Source organism: Macrobrachium nipponense, chromosome 16 (assembly GCF_015104395.2).
Source record: "Macrobrachium nipponense isolate FS-2020 chromosome 16, ASM1510439v2, whole genome shotgun sequence".
Taxonomy (NCBI): domain Eukaryota; kingdom Metazoa; phylum Arthropoda; class Malacostraca; order Decapoda; family Palaemonidae; genus Macrobrachium; species Macrobrachium nipponense.
In genome coordinates, this window is record NC_087209.1 from 50,356,008 (window position 1) to 50,371,470 (window position 15,463).

Sequence of the window (15,463 nt, forward strand, 5' to 3'; positions counted from 1 at the left end):
GTTCCAGAAATTGCACTACCTTCTTCGTGGCTTTGAGGCATTCCTTGACCGTTGGTGCCCAGATTAACCATTCGTCGAGGTACGCTACTACCATTATCCCTTGTGTTCTCAATTGTTGAACTACCACTTCTGCTATTTTCGTGAATACCCTGGGGGCATACGTTCAGACCGAAGGGCATCACTTTTTGAAGGAGAACGTCTGATTTCCTAGTTTGAAGCCTAGGAATGGACGGAAGTGTCTGGCTATAGGGATATGATAGTATGCGTCTGTAAGATCGATAGAGGTGGTGACGGCCCCATGGGGAAGTAAGGTCCGTACCTGCGAGATGGTCAGCATTTTGAACTTGTCGCAACGAATGAAAGAGTTTAGCTTTGACAAGTCTAAGATTACCCTTCTTTTTGTTGAGCCTTTCTTTGGCACGCTGAACAAGCGACCTTGAAATTTTAGATGCTTGACTCTCGCAATAGCTCCTTTCTGAAGGAGTTCCTCCGCATAATCTGTCTACTCCTTTGATGGTATCTGATAGAATGATCTGTTTGGAGGAGGATCTTTGATCCAACTCCAACCCAACCCAATCCTTTGGACACAATGCTCTGTGCCCATTTGCTGAACCCCCCCCCACCTGTGACGGAAGAGGAACACGCCTCCCTCCTACCTGGGGAGCCTCACTGTTGTTGGAGCGGGTTGACTCCGCGCCCTCCTCTGAAGTGCTTGCCTCTTGCAGCTCTTCCTGTGCCTCGTTGGCGAAAGTGACCTCTCGCTCTGCTCCCCCTAGAAAACCTGTTGAAGGTTGGGAAGGCTTGGCTTTCATACATTGAGTTGAAAGCTGGCGAGACGGTGTATGAGGTTGAGGGCTGGTTCTGAGGAGACAACAGGAGAATGGGAGTGTCCTGCTTAGAAGTCAAAGGCTGCCTGTTGTGTAACTGGGACGGCTTGGACGAATGTTGTTGTTGCTGCTGTTTTTGGTAGGGTTGGAATCTCCTACCAGTTTTCTTCAATTTCTTACCAGCAGCAGGGGCGCTCTCTTGCTTCCTCTTGGAAGAGATGCCCCATCTGGCTCTAAGGCTCTGGTTAAGCCTAGCAGCCTCGTGATGCACCTCATTCACAGAAGCTTCTGGGAAGAGGTCCGCACCCCACCCACCTGCTGGAAGCTAGAAGCCTATTAGGCTCGTGCCCTAATAGTTGCCTCCTGCAAAACATGCTTTCGACGACAGTTCTTCCGCTGAAAAGAAGTCAAAAGGCATCAGCTTGAACCGACTGGAGCTGGGATTTAGCCAGTATTTTAAAAAGTGGTTCCGTAGCATAGGAAAGAGCAGCCATCTCGTAATGATAAGTGAGTTAAGAGATCTCCCAAATCTTGTGTGGGCGTCGAATTCTGCCTGAATAAGGCTATCAGGCAGCCTCGGGAGCTTCTCGCCAAACTGATCCATCGCAGAGTCGGGTTTCAGCTTACCTACTGAGAAAGTGGCAGGTAGGTTCTCCCACAATTCTCCGAAGGACGGAAAGAGCGGAGATGTTGATTCCGCCTCTCTCAATTGTGGCATGGGCTCGTCTTTAAGGACTGCTTGGAGAGTCGCTTCTACTATCTTAGTAGCGAATGGAAGAGAAGCCTCCTCCTCCGTAGCAAAGATAGTGAAGGGGCTCTTGAATGCCTGGAGTTTGGTATTGCTACAATCCCAATCCTCCAGGCAAGTGAACCCATTCCCCTGTGCGTGATCCCTACTATACAGCACAGTCTCTAGAGATCTTATCCTCCCTATTGAGAGCAGTCACCGTAAGCCTAGCATACCCTATGAAAGGCTGAGTCAGTCCGGGGGGGTAGAACTCGAAGTCCTCAATCCTTCTTGTTCCACACTCAGGAATGGAAATCATGCCATCCTTGAAGGGGGCATAAGCTGCCACCCTCCAAGGGTTATCCATAAAGAAGGCTGGTAGGGAATTCATAAGGAGGTAGCTGTCGGAGGACCAGTTACCTGCCACACCGGGGAGTTCGCTTGAGGGGCCTGAGTGAGGCCAGCGAAGCGGTCATTATGCTCCCTAACTCGGTTAGAGAGGTCCTGTAATGATTGACCAGATTGGTTGATGGTACTAGAAAGTTGAGCAAACATTTGCTCAAACCTTGTACCGAGAGAGCCAACCATCTCTCCCACTTGTTGCAACAATCCTGCTGAGAAAGTGGTGGGATCAAAAGAGCTAAGTCCCGCCACCCCAACAGGAGTTACCTTCTCTGGGTCGGCAGGAGCGCGGGCGTTCTCCTTAGAAGCCTTGCTTCTTGAGCTCTTCGAATGAGAAGAGCTAGGCTTCGCCTTCACCGCATCGGCGTAGGATGTCGTTGACTTCCTAGCCGAAGAAGACGACGATTTCTTTAAAGTCGTCTTATGGAGGTCTTCTGTTCTCTCTGTCCCTTCACCTTCGGGGGTACAGAGAGAGCGTGAACGAGAAGGGATCTCAGATCCCGTGAAGCCTTTGAAAAGAGGAAGAAGAAGGAACAGGGGAAGAAGATCCAGGAGCGCTCAAGGGTAGACCTTGAGAACGCCCGAAAACACCTACCTCAACCAACAAATCCTCCGCACCTACCGCCATAGGCTCAAGATTAAGATCCAGGTTAGCTACGTCTGGAACAGGCCCCTGCGTTGAAACGGACCCAAACGTCTGCTGCACCTCCTGCTGGATGGAAGCTATGAGTGGGGCTGCTGAGATGGGGTCCACGTACCCCGTCGCCTTGCCTCCGGGGAAGATCTGGATGGCCAGCTTCTTATCTAAAATGTAAGGCTGGCTCTTGGCGGCGTTCTTGCCGAAGCCGCCTACCCAAGCTTTCAGGGTTGCTAGGACGACTTCTTTCACGGCGGCAGCCTGCAAGAGAAGGCGATATGAAGCTTCTAGAGGCGGAGATACGGTTTAAAGGAGCTTAAAACAACAGTAAATCATTGATAACAGGAAATATGTCCAGGAGTTTACTTACTTTACCCTTACCCAAAGCTGACTCACGAGGTCATAGCAGATGGTGCATGCCTCAGGGTGCCAAACAATCATCCCTTGTGGGTAGTGGCACATTGGCGGGGGTGGGTCCTACATTCTTCATGGGCGCAGGGAGGGGGTCATACAGAACAGCGTTACAAGCTGGATCTTGGCAGTTGGTAGCCTGTAAGTTGAGAGATACATGAGTATCAGAGTGCACACTTACAGCCTAACATAGACTCCGCTGCATGCCGGAGCATGTAAGTTAGATTTAAAACTAGTGCTCCGCCGCAATATGTGTGGTTAGATAGCGGTTGGTGGGGGTCTGCAGCTTACGCCGGAGACAGGAAAAAAGTTCCAACCAGGAGTGGTGAGGGGCCATGAAACCACGACGGAGAACGACGGAGATAGTACGTAAAATTAATAAAACCAATAAATCATCGTATCAGTAAGGGTATATCCTTATAGAATGAGATATGACTCTTTCCGTCTACTAGAGGAGTGCCCGGGTAAGGAGGCGAGCTCTCCTCCGGTAGCGAAATCAGGATATAGTAGGCAAGCAATATAGACCACTAGTAATTTCCCACCCACCCCGCCCAGATAGATAGCCTTTAACCGAAGGGGCTCCCGGCTTCAGCGGGAGCTCCGTCCGTTAAGGTAGGGGGAAGGGTTGGGAATGGGGAAAACGGGGGGGAATCCCGGCGTGAACACGGCGGGCGGAGAGAGAGGGGGTGGCATCTCTCTCTGCTCTTCTCTCCTCTCTCTCTCTCTCCTCCTCTCTCTCTCTCTCTCCGGGGGGCTCTCTCTCTATCCCCCCCCCCCGTCCCTACTACTACCCGTCAGGTAACCCGGTACCCAAGACAAGTGGTTCACCCTAGCCCCCAGATGGTACGGAACTCCTCTGGCCCCCTCGGCGAGGGAGAGGGAGGTAGGCTAAACGGTGGTTTCGTTTCATGACAACCAAGGAGATCCACCAGACCCCTCCCTACCACATGGTAGGGAGGGAAGGGGGAGGGTAAGGTGCCTAATGGGACACGTGATCGTAGGTGCCCTAGGACGCGATAGCAACACAACCAACGAGGGGCCACGTGAAACACCAACTGTACCAACACATGGCACAAGGCACCTAGGCTAGCCTAACACCCTAAATAACACTGATAAATAAATGAATACATCGTAAAAAGATAGAAGAGACACTTGAGTAAAAGAGAAAGAAGCCCAGGAGGAGGCGAACTGATCCAAAGAACAGTCGACTACTCGGAGCCAGCAGTAGCCGATGAAGAGCAAGAGCTGGGATGCTGGGCCAGAAAAACACAGTATAGCCCTAAATACCAAACTAAGAGATAAAAGGTAAAAGGGATGGGCTGTGTCCTAACTCTAAAATACGATGTAATAAAACGATGAACGTAAAATAGAGCCCATAAGCATAAGATGTTCCAGTATGGAAGACCGGGAAATCTTAACAACACGAGGCGGCTCAAGGCCGCCACGAGTCAACTGGGAGACCGTATATGACCTAAAAAACGGAAAATACTGGTCCCTGGAAGACTGGAATACCAAAAATTATTACTTATGAGGCACTTAACTTAGTATTAATAAAACTCTTCTGTTCTCATTATATACAAAAAAATAAAAACAATGTGGTATTTTTACAAACAATAAACATATGAAGCTGAAAACCCTACAACCCAAACCACATCATACATAGCAACACAATAAACCAAAATAAATACATGTATAGTCTATACATTTATTCTTCTTCTTCCCAGCTTTTTCCCATTTTTATTTTTAGAGGGGTCGCCGTTCGGATGAGCCGTTTCCATCTATTTCTATCTTGCGCTTCTGCCTCATCAATTCCCTTCTCATGTAAATCTCCTCTCACACCGTCCTTCCATCTCTTTCTTGGTCTCCCTCTCTTTCTTCTTCCTTGCACCTCCACTCCCATAGTATGTCTCCCAGCGTGGTCCTCATCTCTCCTCAACAGGTGTCCATACCATCTCAGCCTCCCCTCCTGCACTTTCTTTGATACTTCCACCACCTTAGTTGACCCCCTTATGTAGTCATTTCTGATCCTATCCACTCTTGTTACCCCAGACATCCACCTAAGCATTCTCATTTCTGCCACATCCATCTTCTTCTGCTCTGCTTTTCTCATGCTTGCTGTTTCCGTACCATACAGCATTGCTGTTCTTACCACCGTCTTGTGAAATTTTCCTTTTAACCTAAGCGGCACTCTTTTGTCACAAAGAACTCCCGAGGCCGCTAGCCCAGTTGTTCCAGCCTGCCTGTACCCGATGTTTTTACTTCTTCTTCCATACTTCCTCCAGCGTTAACAAAAGATCAACCCAAATACTTAAAACTTATTCAAACTCTCCTTATTTGCTCTCCACCAAGCTGAATACTTTCTCTATCATCCCCACCCTCAGTGGTGGTACACATATATTCTGTCTTGGATATACTTATTCTCATTCCTCTGTCCTCCAGTACTTGTCTCCATCTTTCCAATTCACTTCAGATCTTCCCTGCTCTCTGCACACAGAAAATATCATCCGCATACAATATGTTCCATGGTACTGTCTCCCTTACTTCCTCTATTATAACATCCATCACTATGTTTAAAGATAAATGGGCTCAGAGCCGACCCCTGGTGTAATCCTACTCTCACCTCAAAAACCTTCTGTCTCCCCAACACTGCTCCTCACTCTGGTAAATACATTCCGGTAGACATCTCTTGTATCAATCGCACATACTTCTCTGGCACCATCTTCTCCCTCAGGCTCCTCCATACCTCTTGTCTCGGGACTCTGTCATAAGCCTTTTCAAGGTCAATGAATACCATATGTAGGTCCCTTTGTCTTTCCCCGAATTTCTCCATTATGTGCCTCAGACAAAATATACCATCTGTTGTTCCCCTTCCCTTCATAATCCCATCTGCTCTTTACCTATTTGTACTTCTTCTCTCAGTCTAGCATCTATCATCCTTTCCAGTATCTTCAAAGTGTGGGACATCAATTTAATGCCCTATAATTACCACACTCTTGGACATCGCCTTTCCCTTTAAAAATTGGGATCAATATACTCCCACGCCACTCATTTGGTATCTTTTCCTGTTCAAGGATCTTTATCATAAGATCGTACAGTATATCCATCCTTCATCTCCTAATGCTTTCCATGCCTCCACCGGGATCATGTCTGGCTCCGGTTGCCTTCCCATTCTTTCATCTTCTTCAGTGCATTTAGTACCTCTTGCCTAGAAAACCTCATTACCATGCCAATGTTCACTTGCCCATCCTCTCTTATTAGTCTATTATTTTCTTCATTTAACAACTGTTCGAAATATTCTTTCCATCTCTTCACAATGTCTTCCTCCTTTCTAAGCACTACACCCTCTTGATTCTTTATTTGTTTGATGTGTGTTATATCTTTGGTGCTCTTATTTCTAGCCTTTGATAGCTTCATCATCTTCTTTAATCCTTCCTTTGTCCCCAGCTCATTATACACATCATCATACGACTTTGCTTTAGCTTGGGCTACCACCTTTTTCACCACCTTGTTTTTTCTCTCTGTACCTATTTCTGTCTTCCACTGACTGGACTCTTCCATCTTTTCTTTGCCCTCCTTCTTATCTTTTACTACTTTCTCATGTCTTCATCCCACCACCAACTATCCTTTTCTTCCCATATGATACCAGATGTCTCTCCTAGCAGCTCCTTTCCATGCCTTCTTATTACTGCTGCATTTCGTGCCCACCATTCTTGAACATCTTCAATCCCTATATCAATATCCTCCAAAACCCTCCTCTTAAATTCTCTCTTCTTATCCCCTTCCTTCTGTAATTCGTACCATTTAATTTTCCTTATCCCTTTAGCTTTGGTTTTTCTTTCCCTTTTCAACTTCAAGTCCATACATAGCAGCCTGTGTTGGGGGCTACATGGTCGCCTGGAATAACTTTGCAGTTCTTGACCTCCACCAGATTTATCCTTTTATACAAGAAAATGTTTATCTGGGAGAATCTTCCCCCACTCCTATATATTAGGTGTTACAATTTCTTCTCAAAAAATGTGTTTACTATTGCCATGTCGAATGACACAGCAAAGTCCACTACACTCTCTCCTTCTGGGTTTCTCTCCCCAATTCCATGGCCCCCATGCACCCGCCCAATCGCCTCATTTTCACTTCCGACATGGCCATTCAAATCTGCCCCAACTATCACCCTCTCATGCTCTTCCAGTTCTTGCATTATTCCATCCATGTCTCTCCAGAAATTTCCTTCTCTTCTTCTGTGCAACCAACTTGTGGTGCATATGCGCTTATAATATTCAGAATCTCTCCTCCATAACATAATTCTCAATATGATGATACGGTCATTCTTTCTATGCACTTCTATTACCGAGTTCTTTAGTTCACTAGACAGTACTATGCCAACTCCCATTTCTACCTTGTTTATTTGCTCCACTATAATATAGCTTAATATCCATCCCAACTCTTTAGCTTTATTTCCTTTCCACCGCGTTTCTTGCACACCACACAACATCTACTTTCTTTCTCTCATCAAGTCAGCCAATTCTCTACCTCTCCCAGTCATGGACCCAACATTTAGCTGACATACTCTGAGCCCAATGTGAGCTCGCTTCTTTAGCTGCACCCGCTCCTGATGCAGTAGCCCTCGCCTTACCACAGAGTTAGGGCGATGTCTCTGTGTGTCGTTTACGGAGTACGCCCTAGCATTACCTCTTTCCATATTTCGGCTCATTCCATTTTTGGTTTTGGCACAGATTTTTACAGCCGGATGCCCTTCCTGACACCAACCCTCCTATTTATCCGGGCTTGGGACCGGCACCCATAAGGACTTGGTTGCCCCCCAGGTGGCTAGGTTAGTCTATACATTTATTATAAGGCGAAAAATAGTATTAATAAAACTCTTCTGTTCTCATTATATACAAAAAAAAAAAAAAACAATGTGGTATTTTACAAACAATAAACATATGAAGCTGAAACCTTACATCAACCCTACATCATACATAGCAACACAATAAACCAAAAATAATTTTTTTTTTTTTTTTACTAAAATTAACGAAAAGGTTCTTAACTTTATGCTACTGTGTCATACAGCTGTGAACTGTTTTGTAAACGTCTAATCATGTCTTTAGATGGAGTAAACTTGACACAGGACTCCTGGCTTTTGATACATTCTGAGGCCAACAAAGCACCATTTACAGTTTGTGTGTTTAAACTATTTCTTGTTTTTGTTTTGAAAAGGTTGATTTTACTAAACACTCTCTCGCATTCAGCATTCGAGTGGGGGAGACTGACTGCGCACAGAGCAAAATTTGCAAGTTCAGAGAAGTTATCCCCACTCTGTAAAACCTTCACCCAGAAATTATCAACTGACAATATCTCATCAATTTGCAAAATGTCTTTGAATGCTGGTAATATTCTCCATTGATCGTCAATTTTCTGTATGACTGAACAATCATGTGGTGACACAATTAAAGGTAGTTCCACAATGAGTGAGTACAAAGAAGGGGTTGACTTTCTAAAAGAATTAGATATTGCATTTTCCGGAGTTAAGCAACACAGCTTGGAGATCACATTGTCCTTAAAATCATACCTTTTCTTGATCTCCGCACATGCTATAACTAAAAAGTCCCTACAGCGTTTATAAAACTCCTTCAAATGAGATTTATGTTCATTAGGATTTAGTTTATCAAGTTCTTTTCGTACTCCCAGTCCAAGATACATTTCACTATCACTTAGGTATCTATCTTGCCTAAAAGGATCAACTGACTCCAGAGCTGTTTTCATGATGTATTCTCTTTCCATAAAAGAAAGAAGTAGCTCCCTATAAAGCATGCATAACTTCTCATGCAGTACTGTGATAACTGTTTTATCAGACTGAAAATATGTATTGAAATTTGTGAATTTTGGCAAAATCCATTCAAGAAATAGGTAATAGGATTTAATGAAGGGATTGTGAAGATCATGAAATATAAGCTCGGCTGGTACAACCTTCTCAGAAAACCAAATATCTGTAAAATACATCTTAAGGGCTTCCCATTGCTCTAACAGACGAACAACAACTGCAACTAATGACAACCACCTTGTCTGGGAGGGGTGCAAAATCTTATGTGGTTTCAGGTTAAGAAATTCCTGAAACTGTACTAATTCACTCTGCCTCTTGCTGCTGCATTTAAAGTGATTAAAAATTTCTCTTGCCAAATCTTCACATCTTCTGGGAAGTGCTTTACATGCTTCACTTGCACAGAGATGTGCAGAATGGCAAACACATTTCATTACAAAAATTCCTGGACATTGTTCTCGAAAGCGACTTGCAACAGAGTTATGGGCCCCCATCATTACATTACAACCATCAGAACCAAATCCAATTATATTTTTTTGCAGGAATAAATCATACTGATTAAATGTTTTCATGAGTCCTTCAAACAAGTTTTTTCCTGTTGCACCTTCCTTAGTGTTCTCTGGGTTTTTGGCATCGTAAACATCATACAGTTCCCAAAACTTACATTTAAACTGCTCCTGCATCTTTATCATAAAACCGGACCACCACACATGATGATTTTATAGAACCCACATCAGTAGATTCATCGCAAAGTACACTGAACTTTGTGTCCTTTAACTTTTGTGCTAACTCTTCCTTAAAAGAAGAACCAATAACATTTTTTACAATTGCTGTTGCTTTCGTTCTTTTTAATTGCAGTTGCTTTTGGCAGTGTTTGGATCAGATAATATGTCTTTCAAAAGATCTGTCAGATGATCCATTACATTGAAAGCAATGTTGTGTTCCACAAGAAAAGCACTCAATTTAATTTCTGCCACAGAAACAGAATCAGATGACTTACTCTGCTTCTTCTGTAAAAATGATGAAACTGATGGCTGGTTGACAGTTGCAGTTTCAAAAAAGGATTTATGTTTTTTACCTTTTGCGTGGTTTTTGATCACAGTTAATTCTGCAACCATTACCACATTGCACACTGTACATTTAGCCTTAAATGGATTGTCAGAGACCCCGCGAAGCCATGCCTTGAAGTCTGGTCTAGATTCCCAGTCCTGTCTGTACCGCTGCTGTCGATGTGAACTTGAACTCGAACTAATCTGAGAGAAAGATTTTATATATATATATATATATATATATATATATATATATATATATATATATACTACGAAACATGTTATGTTTTTCGAAACACTTATTCTTATTGTCATAATAGTCACGCTTAACAAAATTCTATACATTTTTTCAAACTGTAAAACAGCAGCAACTTCAAACTCTGTTATAATTCATATAGCTAACCTTTCTCTTTTTTGATGGGGGTTGCAAGAAGCCTTTCCTCCTCTCGGTCCTGGGAATGATGGTGATCACTGTCATAGTCACTGTCAGCCATAATTGAATATTCGATAATCAGTTTCACTGTTTGTCACTCAGCTGAAATGGCCACATCAACAGCGAAGGAAGTTCCTGATACTGACTGAACTTCTGAAGAGCTATCTCTTAGGACCTATACTGCACAGCATGACTAAAAATCGAGTAGCAGCCTAGCAGGGCGGAGTTAAATAGATTAATACAACGCTGCCAAATTTTAAGTCAGAGAACATTGTTTATGTTTATCTGGGGCGATCCTTCTACCTGGCCTTGACTGATCCTCAGAGGTTAATAATTAAGTCCAATTCCCTGGCCGGTCGTGACTCGTGACCCAGGCGCCTTGGCTACTGTTGTACTTGGTTGTTGTTATAAGCACCTTTCGAATTTTGCTATATCTGTTGTATGGACGAGTTAATCCTTTTAATCCATGTCCTTGGTCTAAGGATCTCAATTTTAGGATTCTTGGTCGTCTGAATCTCATATTATACAGCATGTTCATTTCGTTTTGTCTGGCTGTTCATTTTTATATATATATATATATATATATATATATATATTATATATATATATATATATACATATATTATTATACATAATATATACATATATATATAGACCTATATATGTATAATATATTACAATATATATATATACATATATATATACAGATATAATATACATATATATAACATATATTATATATATATATCATATATATATACATAGATATATACATATATATATATATATATCTATCATATATATATACATATATATATCTATATATATATATACATATATATATATATATATCTATATATATATATATATATATATATATATAATAATATATATGCACATATATAATATATATATATATATATATATATATATATATATATATATATATAGAGATATATATATATATTATATACACACGTATGTATGTATATACTGTGTTTGAGAGAGAGAGATAGAGGCAGGGGTGTTTAATGTTCACACCCCACTAAAAATACGTAATATCTTGCTATTTGAGTATCATCTGTATATGTATTACACATATAATATATTAAGTATATACAATAAGAATATTTTCATCCAGCGCTGTCACAATTTTTGAACGTTAAGTTACAGACTCACGAAAAGCAGACTTGTTTTCATCTTTGGTTTCTCGAAGCAACCGACATCTGGTTCCTTCAGGCTACAAAAGGTGGAGACTCGAGGGTGATTAGCACTGCTGCCATATTTTCTTAAACTCGTTCTAACTTTTCAGGGTAAAGGATGACAATTTGGTAGATTTGGCAAAATTTTTGAGCGGTTCTGCCATTTCCTCGTGTATGGGTGATTAAGGGAAGTGACCACGGGTCACAACGTGGTCACAGTAATAACAGGATTGTCTCGATTGTCTGTCACCTCCCTCCATTCGTCGGTACAAAAGCAAAACTCGGAGATCAAAACACTATACTTGGGCAGTACGCTCGTATATGCCCATTCTCCGGATTAACCTTAGCCTCAAGGAGGTTAATCCTGAAACTCTACCTTTTTAGATTAGGATTAAATACCTCCTTTGGCAAGTCTTGAGATGTCGATTAAACGGTCCGCCGTTTCTTGTAGACGATTTCCTTAGCCTGGGTGCTTTTGTCTCGTATGGTTGGGTCAAGGTCATTAAATGAGATTAGAAAACGTCTTCACCATATCAGATACAGTACATTTGGGCCAAAGGTCTTCAAAAATGAAAAACAACAATTTTGAAAAATTTGACAACACTGTATTAATCTACTTTACCTCCGCCCTGCAATTAAAACCAACCTTCAAGCTCCAACATGTCTGAAACAATTAAAGCTCTCAGATAATCTCTTTCTCTCTCTTCATCCAATTTCTGTGGAAAATGTTGTTTAATAAAACTTGAAATAATTAAATCTATTATTTTTTAATAGGTCTGGATGCATTTACATATATATATTTAGATTTATGTAGAAAATTTATACAAATCTGAGAAAAACTGACAAAACATTTGAAATTTATGAAGATTCTGCTGTAATTTCTTTAATTCTGACAATACTTAAAAATTTCAGATCTCCAGAAATTTCTGACGATCTCAACACTGGTAGAGGGTGATGAAAATATGCACAGTACCAATACAATGAACCTACCTCTCTCAATAATCTCAAAACACAATTATCTACATATCCTAAGGGAAATTATCACTTTACATTTTCATAATTTTCTGTTGGAAACATTTAATCTTGAAAAAAATGCTTTATAATAATCTGAAAATACACAAATGCCAGAATTATCGTATAAAATGTACGATAGTAGGATCTGGTATCGTACATCGTACCAGAGGCAGTTTAATCGTACATGTACGATAATTATCGTACGAATGGCAGCCCTGCTCTCCGCATGGCGTCAGTAGTAGTAGTAGTAGCGGTCGCATCACCCTTTAGTATCAGCTCTCTCAGGTGGGGGATTTTATGTTGGAAGGTCTAAATGGTAAATGACTCGTGGCAGTGATCCCACTCGCCCCTATTTCCTTACCGACACTTCTTTTATAGAGTGAGCGAGTCAGTTTAACTGACATTTTCTTGATTTTATTTTTCTCTGGTAATTTTATGATAATTTTACCTAGAAATAATGAACTTAAGGATATTTCATAGGCCAACACGAGCTGAGCCCAGAAATGATTATTAGATAAAAGCTGTAAAATGAAAAAAAACTAGAATAAAATACAGTTGTGTATTGCTGTTCACGGGTGCCAATGGTGCGAAAAAAGACAAAGGTGGTTATCACCATAAGGTTCGTTTCTCTCGCAAAATTCTTGATATCAATCCATTACTTCCCGAGCGTAGATCCGATTGGAATTTTTTATGAAATTTGAAACTTGACTTACTTATAAGTCCTGTATGAACAATAAAGTCCAATTTTTCAATATATTTGTGGGAAGTAGGGTTTTATGACACACACACACACACACACACACACACACACACACACACACACACACACACACACACACATATATATATATATATACTATATATAATGTGTGTGTGTACTCATGGGAAGTAGCCCTGGAGTTATATACATATATTACAAAAGTAATTTAAAACACAATAATATGCAATTAAAGGGTATTAAAACATGTTTTTGTCTTAATTGTAAAGTTTTTACTATTAAGTTCAATTAATTTTGTGTAGCTTTCTGCTCCATTTTAAGAATTCAGTCTGCCCCCAACCCCCTAAAACATAAAATTTGAGAGAAAAATCTAAAATGCTATAAAAACTTACTATTTTGAATTTTGAACCTATTACTATTTTTAATTTTGATGCATTGGCTTATTTTTTTTAAAGCTAAAATATCTAGGTGAAAATTAATGGTCTGAAATTAGAACATTTGAAACTATGCCATTTTAGTTTTAGACAACAACTAAGTATGATGATAATCCTTGAAGCAGTGAGCGCAGAGTCCAACATCACATTTCCTGCATCTGTAGATGCATCCTGACTTACATCCCTTGCAAACTTTTCTTTGCTGCGTTTTGATGATGTGGTGGCCAATATTATCATATCGGATTTGTATCTCTTTTGTTGAGCATGAATAGTTGAGCAGCATTTTTATCCTCTTGGATTCACCATGATTTATCACCAGCATCTCCACGCAAGACTTAATGAAATCAAGGAGGGGTTTCTTTTTTCTGTACTTCAGGTCGAGTATGCATCCAACTTTCCTTCACATACGCGCCAGGCTTGCACCATCTGGACATTCAGGAACCCGTTGTAAAGGCACCTGTACCATTTTTTGGATCGTGTGTGAATGACATGCCAGGACACTAAGCTATCTGTAAGATACACGCCACCCATGTGGGTATTATACACCTTCAGCAAGTAAGGCTGATCTACTTCGATTTTCAGTTTTGCATCCCGAGAGTATCTGGAAAAATGGGGCCACTGGAGTCTCTCTCTCCAGGATCGTCAGGCTTGGCAGAATTTCCAACCTCTTTCTCCTTTGTCTCTTCTCCTTTCTTATGAGTACGTGAACTTTTTGGTCTCAAAGGATTCATTATTGAAGGTCCAGGCTTATCCACATTCAGGCGTGTCATTTACCTCGTGATGAGTGTCTTCTTGATGAAAGGTTACTAACTCTGCCTGGTGGTTGAGGATGCTCTTACCAAAATGATTTGGATCTTTTTCACCAGTCTTCATTCTCACTGTCCTCATCTGTTAGGCCTCCGGTATCTTCGGAGGGCATTAGTACAACATCAGTTGGTTGATTTGGTGGATCCTCATCCAGGAGTGCAAGTATTTCCTGTAAGTTGAGATTCTCTTGCCTGTAAAGAAATATAAGAATTACAGTATCTACCAACACATACAAACACTATATGTATGTGTGTATATATATATATATATATATATATATATATATATATATATATATATATATATATATATATATATATATTCATACATACATATATATATATATATATATACTATATATATATATATATATTATATATATATATATATATATATATATATATATATAAGATATATATATATAGATATATATGTATTGACTTATTTTGACTTATTACATAATTACATGAAACAGTTTGGCAAGGTAGACAGAATAAAATTACGAATTGTTGTTAAAAGTCCCATCTCTTACGAAAGTTACATAACCTTTTGCAAAGCTGAATATGCCTCCAAAGCTCTAGAAAATCTTGCTGGTAAAAAAAGTCTTTGGTTCAGTTTGCCATGCGAAGTTGTTTAATATAAACAGTTTGGACGAGGATGAGACAGACTATGTGCCCAGCAAATTTGAAGTTGATAGCCAAAAACACCTGGCAAAAGATGACCCAAAATTGATTTGGCATGTTGCAAGTTACAAACAGGGCAAAAAAACTTTTTAACAGCATGGAAGTATTTACAGAGGAAGATTGGTGCCATTCCTAAAGGCAATATCAAAAGATATGGTAAAGGAGTCTTGATCAAAGCAAATAACGATATTCAAATTAAGATGCTTTCAAAATTCCAACCAACCGCGAAGATGGTAATATTTTAGATGTTTCTCCTCATCGATCATTTAACATTAAACGGGGTATAGTTTATAGCAGAGACCTA

General features: G+C 40.7%; 1 protein-coding gene across 1 annotated transcript; it reads right to left on the reverse strand.

Moving 5' to 3' along the window:
* Positions 1 to 1,941: 1,941 nt before the first annotated feature.
* LOC135195327 (uncharacterized) lies at positions 1,942 to 9,350 on the reverse strand. The gene is made up of 3 exons (XM_064221589.1): positions 8,273 to 9,350; positions 3,029 to 3,143; positions 1,942 to 2,465 (listed from the first exon to the last, which is right to left on the reverse strand). Exons 1-3 carry the CDS (start codon positions 9,314 to 9,316, stop codon positions 1,942 to 1,944), a joined length of 1,683 nt encoding a protein of 560 aa, XP_064077659.1. The 5' UTR covers positions 9,317 to 9,350.
* Between the last annotated feature and the right edge of the window lie 6,113 nt (positions 9,351 to 15,463).